Genomic DNA, 11,462 nt, shown 5'->3' on the forward strand with positions numbered 1-11,462 from the left:
TATAACTTTTTCATACTTATACTTTCTTTTTTTGAAATGCTTTCACTTCAGCAATAATCTGCTGTGTCTTCTTTAAAAAGAGACCAACGTTAGCTCTGTACTCCAAAACATTCAGGAATTACAACCATGCTGTAACAAGCATTTGTGTTCTGTTTCCAGTGAATTTATACCCCCAAAGGAGCAACGTATCCTGGGGGATACAAACATTAAAATCAAATTTAAGAGTCAAGTTTTGAAAAAAAATCATGAAATTGTATTATTTGAGTCCCAATAAGATGGAAATAGCATTAAATTAATTTTCTGATGTCTCTTTATGGGTTTGCCCTTTTTAGGGTTAATGCTTTCACATTGAGCAGCTATATTGTATTTATTCTTCCCTTACGGAAATTAACCATGGTTTTGCAACAAATAAAACCAAAAGGACATGGTTACTATAGTTAGACTATAGTAACCACAAATGATCCGTGGTTTTGCTACACTAACCATAGTTTAATCATGGTATTTCTAGTAAACCTGTGGTTATACAAATGGTATCAATACCTGTATAGGTAAGGATACAAGTTTGGAAACATGGTTAGTACACGTTTACTATAATAAAACACACGACTGAGCGATTTTTTAATTTAAAGAGATTTACATATTAGTCAGTTTTATTCTAAACTTATATAAGCTGTTTTCCAAAAATTATTCATACGAAACGGTTGGTTTTCTTCTGCGGTGATTTGTGTTTGTTTACACTGTGTGCGCCTGAGCGTGTCCTAAAACATGGCGACCGTTACACAGAATGCAATGGTCGTAGATTCCCATACTGTGTGTTGTGTTTGGGTGAATGAAAAAAACAATTGTTTCTTAATTCTGAGGCTGTTTAAATTTACTTTCTAGACCGACTTTTTTGATAGCATTCATTGGAAGAAAGCATGGTTGCTCCCTGAAAATGTTGCATTTATAATAAAATAAGAGAGGTACGTTTTAAATTTTGCATAATGTCTATCCAACGAACGAAAAAAAAACTGTGTAAATTTACTGTGTTTATACCAAACATATCGACCGCCCTCTTTAGGTGCCAAATCAAACTGCTACTGTTGATCTAAAATCATGAAGCGTCCGTAACACAAGACTGAGAGTTAAATTGCTAAGAAAGTTCTTCCAAGGTCTTCTATAAGGGGGAAGACGGTTGATTAATTACATTAATAAATCATTAGCCCCCTATAGCTTGAATAATAGCTCAGCTATCCTGGTAATTTGGCCTGTTTATCATAGTCACATTAAAAAGTGAAAGTGACATGACATGTGGCCAAGTATGGTGACCCATACTTGGAATTAGTGCTCTGCATTTACCCATCCAAAGTGCACACACACAGCAGTGAACACACACACACCGTGAACACACACCCGGAGCAGTGGGCAGCCATTTATGCTGCGGCGCCCGGGGAGCAGTTGGGGGTTCGGTGCCTTGCTCAAGGGCACCTCAGTCGTGGTATTGAAGGTGGGAGAGAGCGCTGTACATTCACTCCCCCCACCCATTAATCTGTCTACATCAAACTGCAAGATTAAGCTAAATTAGCTGATAAACTTAACCTAGACAGTTTAGTTTGAGGCCGTATGCTGAGTTATGGCCATCACTGCATGTCACCCAGGCTATCTGGTAATCTCCTCAGAGGGGCGGGTTTAAGCGGGCTATTTTCTGCCAGCTCTTATTGGGACACGCTGGCTTAAACTGAGTTTGTGGGCCATACAGACCTGGTTGGCGTCTGTACTTCCATGCTATTCAGCTGGAGCTTTAACTACTCTTTAAGATTAGATTAAGATAACAAACTTTAGCGATTTGCAAAGGTGTTTGTGAAGGTATGAGGCTTTGCATTTCTGCAGGATCCTACGCCAACCTCATTTATGTTCCTATTTTTATTTGAAAAAAAGTAACAATAACAGTAATAATAATAATAATAATAATAGTATTTCAGTTATTCTGCTAATCATGTTGCCCATTGATATGGAATAGCTTATCCTCACTCCCATGGGAGAATGTCACAATTCATTTTTAGGTCATATTTCACCCAAAAATCGGAAGAAAATAATGAGAAATATTAGTTTATTTATTTATTTATTTCAATGAAACTGAAACATATATTTTGGAGTATTATTTATTGATCTTACAAATCATGTTCTCCCTCTATGTCTCTCTCTTTCTCTTTCTCTCTCTCGCTCTCTCTCTCTCTATATATATTTTATATAAATACATATAATTTATATATATATATATTTATATATATTATATAAATAAATTATATAATAAATGATTGATATATATATATATATATATATATATATAATTTATCTCACTGATAATAAAACTAGACTATATTTAGAAGTATTATTTGTTGATTTTTTTTTTGCCAATAATAATCATTTTATGACATTTTCTCATCTCCGTTAAGCACATTTCTCTCAATATTCTCATTACTGTAATGTGAAAAAAATCGTGAAAGGTATGCATGGATTAAGATTTTTTGCAAAATAACATGATTATTTAGTTTACCGTCTTCTCCGATTTGTCATTACTGTATTGCAAAAAATCTCACTCTCATTACTGTAATGCAAAAGAACAACAAAAATATATTTTCATATCAAATGAGACTCACCGTTGAGAATAATGAAAGATGGAAAAATATAAAAATGCAAGGAATGCTTAAAAATATTACATTTTCCTTATGTAGCCTTTTTATTCATTTAGTTAGTTAGTTGGTTAGTTAGTTTTGTTTGGAATGAAATGGGACCTGTTTTCATGAGGTTTGCTCAGCTTTGATCTAAATAGACAGCTGACTAGTTTCTGAAAGTCTGATTTACCTTCACAATCCAACAGGAAGCAGGTGAGGAGGTGAGGACACACTTCCTCCAGCACGGAGCAGAAGGCGTTGAACGCACACGGGCCCTTCGGCGACAGCTGATCCAGGAAGAGCTCTGCTCGTTTCTTGCTGGAGTCTTGACCCAGTATCTCTTTGTATTCCCCGAGAGAAAACACTTTGTCATACAACAGGTACGGCAGCAACTTGTTGACATCCAGTTCCTTCAGGATCATCTCCCTGTGCTGCTTCAGGACCTTAGCCACCCATTTCTTTCTCTTCCTGCTGACAGGTTTTCTTCCTTTAGTCCTCTGTCTTTTATTCTTCTTGATAAACCACTTCTTAGTACCACTTCCAAACATCTTCACATTGAGGATTCCCACTAAGACGTCTTGAACAGTTCCATCAAAGAAAGGAAAGTGCATATTTTTTTTTACAACCAATACGTGATCATGCTTGTATGTTCGGCCCATATTTGTTGTGACACCCGAAGTGTCTGGGACAGCAGGACAATCTGGACAGAGACAAAATACGTGCTTGGTACTTACAGATGGTAATAGGATTAGCTTTGTGTTAAGCAGACTACGCTTAGGTTGATCTGTCTATTGCTAGATTGGAATACATATGTATTTGAAATCTAAGGTTTGAATACATTTTTTGTAAAAAATAAAATAAATATATAAATAAATAAATTTTAACTGCACATCAAATCTGTACAAAAAAAAAAAAAAACGGTAAAATTCATTTTATAGACATTTTATTTTTTCATAAGCCTAAACATATATGCATTATATAGTAATTCAAAAGCATAATTATTACTTTTTTCACATCGACTGGAAATATACAGTATATAGTCAGTAAAAATCCTGATTGCAGTAGCAGACTCTACCAGAGGAAAGCACATTTAAAGTCTTCACTGTTGTTCATTTGCACCTCTGCGAACCAAAGTTATTTTAGTATCACTGAGATCATTTTAGTGGTTTTATTAATATTTTGAATTTGGTTTCATTTCTTAACATTTTACTTTTTCAGTTTTAGTCATTTTGATGTGTAATAAAGTCCATAAAATACCAAAAGTAAAGCTGTGAAATAAAGCCCATAAAGTACCATAAAGTCTAAAACTGTGTTGAATTGTGGTTTTAAAAATGGTCACAAATATGTACTGTATTTATGGTACCTTATCAACTTTTGTGCTTAAGTTAATGCTTTAAGTATTTATTAATAAAGACTTATCAGGAACATTGGAATTTTAATTGGAACTAATATACAAGTACAACTAATAAAAACAGTTCTTCTCAAACAGCAGGTTCACAGCATTGTGACCATTTACTCTGTATGACTGCACGATAACTTTATGTTTTTTCTGTTCAAAGATGGTGGAAAATAGCTTTTCGTAATCAAGGTTCTATAATATCCGTATGTACAGAAACTGGCCCTCAGACTCTGAAGAATTTCTTTTCTTTTTTTCTTAGGTTTTTGCTATATGAATGTTCAGAACTTATTTATTTATTTATTTATTTATTCTTACCTGTCTGTCTATTTGCCTTCTATAAGAGCCATGCCCATGACTTTATTATGTTTTGTGTTTATTGTCAAGTGCCTAAATGAGTTTGTTTTTAACTAGTCTACTAAATGTATTAATGACATTTATTGTCACAGTATTTTAGGTTGTGTTGTTTAAATTATACAATCAAATTTTATCACATAATCACATAATGCGGCTCTCACATGATGTGACAATTCACTTCCCTTCTTTCTGGATAAATAGAAAATATATTCAATGTGTACATGAAACAAGATCAGAGGTGTAAAATCTATATGAAAAAAGAAAAGTACTCAGGTGTATTTAACTCAAATTCAGAAACCCAAAACGGTTCAATTCAAGTTTTGAAAAGCTTCTTTTCTCTCCTCACTACGGTATCATCCTGCTGGAAAAAAACAATAGAAACCATCACAGAAAGTCTAATGGTTTCCACTACAAATACCATTACAAACATTACAGACCATCAACTTTTAACCATTAAAACCATTAAAAATGGTTTTCTGTAGTGTGTTTTGGGACATATATTTCATTAGGATTTAGTGGTTTTAACAATTAAGCCACCAACAGAAGGCAATCAATTACCAGTAGAGTCCAATAGCAGTTTCCATTAAAACCAATACAATTCCCATTATAACCATTAAAACCATTACAAATTCTGTGATGGTGTCTATTGTTTTGTTTTTTTCAGCAGGGCAAACTGTCCCCGAGTTAAATCTGACAAGCAATTCAAAGTTCAACAACAGGAAACATACAGTATCTACAAGTTAGCAGCTAAACATTTTGCAAAATGATGTTAAAATGAGTAAAACACTAAAACCAGCAACATGGTTTCCGCTGTTAAACAACTTACAGTTCAGGTCACTGATTTTCCCAGAGCTTTCCAATGTGAACACAGTTTCGCACCAGAGATCATTCTGATCTGTTCTGTTCCTGACAGCAGAGACTTTAAACATCTCGTACGGAGGAATCAGCACCTCGTCCTCATCAGGAAACTTCGAATAATTTGCCACCTCAGCACCTTCACAAGTGTAGATTTCAAAACAAAATACATTTCCGAAACCTTCTGCTACTGTACGATTAAGAGACGAGGATGTAAACGAGCCGAAACGAACCTCTGCGTTCAGAACATCCCTATCAAATTCAACATCTGTACCACGATAAGTCGACTTACAACCTTGTTGTGTTTCCTTCAGAAGCTGTATCGCCTCAGTTAACAAAAAGTGAAGTGAATACCATGGGTATGTCATGTTTTTGTAGTTTTTTTTCTCTCTGCGAACAGCGTTATTGAACTCACGATATACTTCTTTATCAGTGTACACGTAAATAGCGATTAAATGATTCTCTGTCAAGTCATCTTCTGGTGCCGAAGTATTGTTTTCAGCTTCTTGCCAAGCCATTTTAAATTCAGCTGAGTTATTGAGTTCCTTCTCTAGGTATTCTGTCATCACCAGGTCAGCCATTTCTTCTGTACATCCATCATACTGGTCATCAATTGAATTCAGTGCCATGTTGAATGGATAGATCAGTCCTTCAGCAGCAGCTCTGTGACCCTGTGGGAATCATCACATTATCAGTTTTCATATCTGTAATATTCATACTAGAATACAAGCTTACCTGCTCTAGAGCAGCTGAAATGAGAAGAAGAGCTTCGATGACCAGCAGCATCTTGATTTAGTCAAATCCCTCAGATGCTCTAGAAGATATAATGTAATGCAAAAGCTGAAAAACAAGAAACACAACAGGGTTTCATTAACACTAAATCTACAACTCCAGTGGGAATGTGTGCATAGATTTGCACAATAGAATGTTTAACCAACTTCTTACATAATACAGTTTTATACTTATTTACATCTGTAGGCTATATAATAATAATAATAATAATAATAATAAATCTTTAAGGCGAGACAAAAAAAAAACATAGGTAACAGGTTTTTTATCCATCAGTCAATTTTGAGATTTGGGGCTTTTTGGCTTTCCATAATGTTTTTTTTTTTTTTTTTTTTTTTTTGGGAAAGAAAACATCCAAAATACACTTTTAAGTGTTTTTTTATTTTCAAGTGAACGCTCGAAATACATTATCTGGGTAACACTTTACAATAATGAACTTACACTTTAATATATTAACTAACATTAAGTAATGGAACCTTATTGTAAAGTGTTACAATTAGGCTATTTGTTATTAAAGGATATACGTTCACAAAAACAGTTAAATTAAACAGAAAAGCAAGCAGGTGTGCATGGTTTGGCATGGCAGCCAATACAAATAATTAATAACCGTTATCCTGCATTTGGACCAGGCTCCGTTGCAGAATCACATCACTCTGTGCTTCTGAAATTATTATCTTTTTCTATATAGTGTAGTAATTAGCTATCTTTGTCGTACGTGGCCGCTCGTCAAGCATGAAAAACACAAGTTTTATTTGAATTCTGCATATATGATCGTATACAGCATGCAAAGAGTGCTCCCTTTAAATGCATTAAAAACTGTCACTCATCACGATCTCACAAAGTTCCGTTTTAACCAATGAATGTGACCACACCAGTGCCTTCTTTTCTTTTCTTTTTCTCAGAATGTACCAAACTGTTGATTTGGCTACTCCTAATGTTCCTGCTATCTCTGGATTTGTTTTGGTTTTGAAGCCTAACAGTTGTCTGTTTCACTAGCATGGAGAGATCCTTTGACTGCATGATGTGGGTTCACAGCAACAGCTTCCAAATTCCAATGGCACGCTTAGAATCAACTCCAGACCTTTAACCTGCTTAAATTGATGTAGAAATAACGAAAGAACAGACCACATCTGTCCATAATACAGCTTTTAAGTCAACTGTCCAATTACTTATGCTCCCTTGAAAAAGGGGGGAGATACATATTAAAGAGCTGTAGTTCCTTAACCTTTCTTCCGATTTTGATGAGAATACCCTCAAATTAAAGCTCAGATTGTGCACTTTAAGCCCATATTCATTATATAACTGTAACTAATTTAACTTGAATATGTGTGTGTGTGTGTGTGTGTGTGTGTGTGTGTCTAAAATGCCCTCTGTAAAAACATTTGACTCTAACATGTCAACAAAATGAAACAAGAATTCTGATCCTGTCTTTATCCAATGTTCAGATTTTTGCTCCAAACAAATGTATGCAAATGAGTGCATATTTAATTACATAATGCCCCACGTTTGCATATTTAAACATAACATTAAAAAAAACAAAAATCTTGTAATACACAAATGTTTGCAATTATTAATGTAGTTATGCAACTGTGGAAGTATGGTGATATCTATTACTTAAAGCAGCACTATGTAACTTTTTCTGTGTTCAAAATTTGCACAATGTATATAATGAGCGAGTACATCATGAATTCATCTTCCAAACCGCGTTTTTGTCTTATTCCGAATCACTACGGTACACTTATAATAAGTACTTGTATTTGGACTATTGTAGCCTGGTCGGGTCGTCACCGCTGCGGAGGAACACATACCTGCGTGAATCGCCATAGACATAAACTTAGAGAAGTAGCTCCGGTTGGAATGTTCTTCCGCGGGATGTGTGCAGTTCTGTTTATTAACCGCTAGAGCGCCAAAAGTTACATAGTGCCGCTTTAATATTTTTACCCTATTCACCTGAGGTGTCTCACCTTTATATTGGCATTTATATTGGCAAATGAATCTGAAACTGTCCCACAAGAAACAAAAAAAAAACGTATTATAAAAATGGTAATACGTACATCAAACCCAGAACGTCAACTGAGCAAGTTCTTCATTATTACATCACTTGATTACCTTTATCATTTTTTGGTGAAAATTCCCTTATTTTATATAAAGATAAACACTAAATACATTCAAGAAGTTTTCTGCACATTTTGAATAGAAAAATCATGCACTTAAATGTAAGTTCATGAAACTTCGCCTCACACTTTAAACATTACACATCTGAAAACACCATAACAAATACTGGCAGAAATGCAAATGATCATACAACACCATTATGATAAAACGGAAATAATTGAGTTAATAACTATTCCCTTAAAAGTGTTCACTGATATTCCACTTACATTTACAATAACTTGTTCCTCAGACTTTGCTCTTTTCTGCTGCTTTCAGTCCCAAGGTTCAAGAAGACCTTCTGAATAAACTGAAACGTGTATTTTAACTCGTTATATACTCCTCATTCCTTCTTTCTTGAAAGAGGACAATGAATGCATTTGTAAAGTCTCCCACGTTTTCCATCACAACCTCCTCTTCCAGGACAATCAAATCATTGAACATACTGGAAAGCAATGTGAAGAATTCCCATTTTCATTTAACTTGATGCTCCCAAGACTCTGCACCCTGTAAAAAGCATAAAATAACCGTATTAATACTCAGTCTATATAATGAATAAAGCCAAAATACTGAATATCCTCACTGCCCATGTTCTTTATCTCTCTTTAATTTAATTTCTGCAAAGGTGGTTTTGTCTCAGTGGTTTCAGATCTTCATATTTGAAATATACACTCTAAAAACTGCTGGGTTAAATATAACCCAGCGCTGGGTTAAAAAGGGACTTACCCAGCTATTGGGTTGTTTTGACCCAGCGGTTGGGTTGTTTTGACCCAGCTATTGGGTTGTTTTGACCCAGCGGTTGGGTTGTTTTGACCCAGCTATTGGGTTGTTTTGACCCAGCTATTGGGTTGTTTTGACCCAGCGGTTGGGTTGTTTTGACCCAGCTGTTGGGTTGTTTTGACCCAGCTATTGGGTTGTTTTGACCCAGCGGTTGGGTTGTTTTGACCCAGCTGTTGGGTTGTTTTGACCCAGCTATTGGGTTGTTTTGACCCAGCGGTTGGGTTGTTTTGTCGTAGGCTTAGCTGGTGCTTTCTTTAAGCACAGAATCAAACTACCATATTAAATGTGTAGCTAATACACCAGCATATTGAGAGGAACTTCATCTTGAGCTGCTCATTGTTTGGAATACAGCATTTAGACTGTAAAACATAAAATAGTTAGAATAACAGTGATTCTGCAGTGCAATGTGAGTCACGCAAGCCAAAAAAAAGATCAGTTTTGGGGATTTATTTAGTCATTTACACCGCATCTCTTACAGCTTGAAATAGTTTTAGCACAAAAATGATAAACTGAATATGAGTTTCTGTCACATCTGACCAGCAGGTGGCAACATCGTCCAATGAGAAAGTTTCGTGTAAATTCCAGACCCAAAAACAACTGGCACCAAGTGAAATAAGAGACAGGTTAAAAGTGCAGCTCTATGCAGTTGTATTGATTGTCTGATAGGCTTCTGGTATGTCTAGTTTGCAACATCAGAACAGTTTTTTTTTTCATCAAAATAAGAATGGAAAAAAAATGACAATTACAAAATCCGTACATACTGTATTTTTTTTTTTTAAATGATGCATTATGATACATAATGGCCGAATAAAAGCATAATGGCATACAACAAAGCTTTCAGATTAATAAGACTCTACACATACCAGAATCTGTGCAAAATTTACCTCATGAGTTTTAGTTAAGGGAAGTTAATACGAAGAAGGATAACAATAAACCTAATGTGATAAATTTAATGGTACAGTAAAAATGTCAAATTCACCTTGTTCAGATTACTAACTTGAAATGTTCAAATGCAAGCAGCAGACCAACTGCAGAAATAAGTAAACAGACATTTGGACATCATTTTAAGCAAAATTGTTGACAAAATCATAAATGCAAGCACTAGATTTAACTTGTCACTTTTGACCAGTAGGTGGCACTGTTACCAAATTGATGTGGTGTGGCCAGTGTGAGGTGACAATGACACACATATGCTGCGTCTCAATGTGCCTACTTATAGTACGCCCTTACAGTATGTACTCTTTGGTGAAGAAAAAGTACACACTTTTGAGTGTGTAGTAGAAGAGTAGGCAAGCTGTGGGACATACTATCACGTTATACAACTGCGTCTTTAACACTCTGTCGCACAGATACACGCACCCTGTCACTGTAAACTGGCCTGTCCATCATCTTGTCACAGTTAACATCCTCCACATTGCATTTCATTTAACTTCCTACCCTACTGGAGAGAAAAGAAGTAGCTCGTTGATCTGCCAGTAGCGGGTCTTTCATGCCGAGATGCTTATATTTTCTGCATAATGATGCATTTAAAAGTTAACGACCAAATGGATGTTTATAAAAGTTCATATTGCTGTTGCAGATGAAATATAACACAGATAACAATAAATAAATATTTTTTACCAGGTTAAACGTTGATTATTAGTAACTCGAACCCCTTTTTGTAAACCTCTCTACCTAACCGCTGGTCGCGCACATCCGCCATGTTTGTAGTTTTCTAACTCGTTTTATTCTTGTTTGTAGTTCTGGACCTAATCCTTCGCCAAAGCGCAATGGATTGTGGGCAATATTAGCCATTAGAGTGTGCACGGATCCACACTTCAAAAATCGACCTGAAATAGTAGACCATCCGGGGACTTTTGGCATACTCTTTTCAACATACTATGCTTTGGGACACACTTATTCTAATCTCACATACTATTTAGAATGGATAGCATGAACATTGAGATGCAGGGATAAAGTATGGTGTCAGTAGGCCTATGTCAAAGCTTTGCAGAGAAAGAATCAGATGCAGTTTGGCATCACGCCATGGAATTTGTTTATGAAGTGAATTTGAAAACAGCTTTATCTATTGACACGAAATCGACTCGAATTTGGTAAAAATCAAACCAATGGTCTAGGAGGAGTTAATTGAAAAGGAGTTAATCAAATAAGTATGTTTTCAAAGAAAAGCAAAATGGCGGACAGGAAGTTCAGTCAATTGTGGCATAATTGGTATCAATGTTCTCGGCATAAACCTAGAATAGAGACCAGTTTCATGACAATAGGCAAAACTAATCAAAGAGTACCTTTTTGAGTACCTTCAGGGCATGGTGCCGATGACACATAAACATTTTTTGTGATGACACACCAATGCATTTGTAAAATATGGTATTTTACAACAATATTTAAAATTGCTGTTGCCCAAAATGGCAGACATGAAAAAAATGGATATCGTTCAACTCAATGTCAAACTGAATTTAAAAAGACTAGTCTTGCGATTT

The 11,462-nt window shown here is 35.4% G+C and overlaps 1 protein-coding gene and 1 pseudogene across 1 annotated transcript; both read right to left on the bottom strand.

Annotated features, from left to right (window-relative positions):
* The window catches only part of LOC107688939 (tight junction protein ZO-1-like), a 163,070-nt pseudogene extending 159,723 nt beyond the window's left edge, over nt 1-3,347 (bottom strand).
* A 1,800-nt stretch (nt 3,348-5,147) lies between these two features.
* LOC107688940 (erythroblast NAD(P)(+)--arginine ADP-ribosyltransferase-like) lies at nt 5,148-6,048 on the bottom strand. The gene is made up of 2 exons (XM_016486784.1): nt 5,998-6,048; nt 5,148-5,933 (listed from the first exon to the last, which is right to left on the bottom strand). Exons 1-2 carry the CDS (start codon nt 6,046-6,048, stop codon nt 5,148-5,150), a joined length of 837 nt encoding a protein of 278 aa, XP_016342270.1.
* Nucleotides 6,049-11,462: the final 5,414 nt, after the last annotated feature.

This window comes from Sinocyclocheilus anshuiensis, unplaced genomic scaffold, assembly GCF_001515605.1.
Source record: "Sinocyclocheilus anshuiensis isolate Anshui unplaced genomic scaffold, SAMN03320099.WGS_v1.1 scaffold1062, whole genome shotgun sequence".
In the NCBI taxonomy this organism is placed as follows: Eukaryota; Metazoa; Chordata; class Actinopteri; order Cypriniformes; family Cyprinidae; genus Sinocyclocheilus; species Sinocyclocheilus anshuiensis.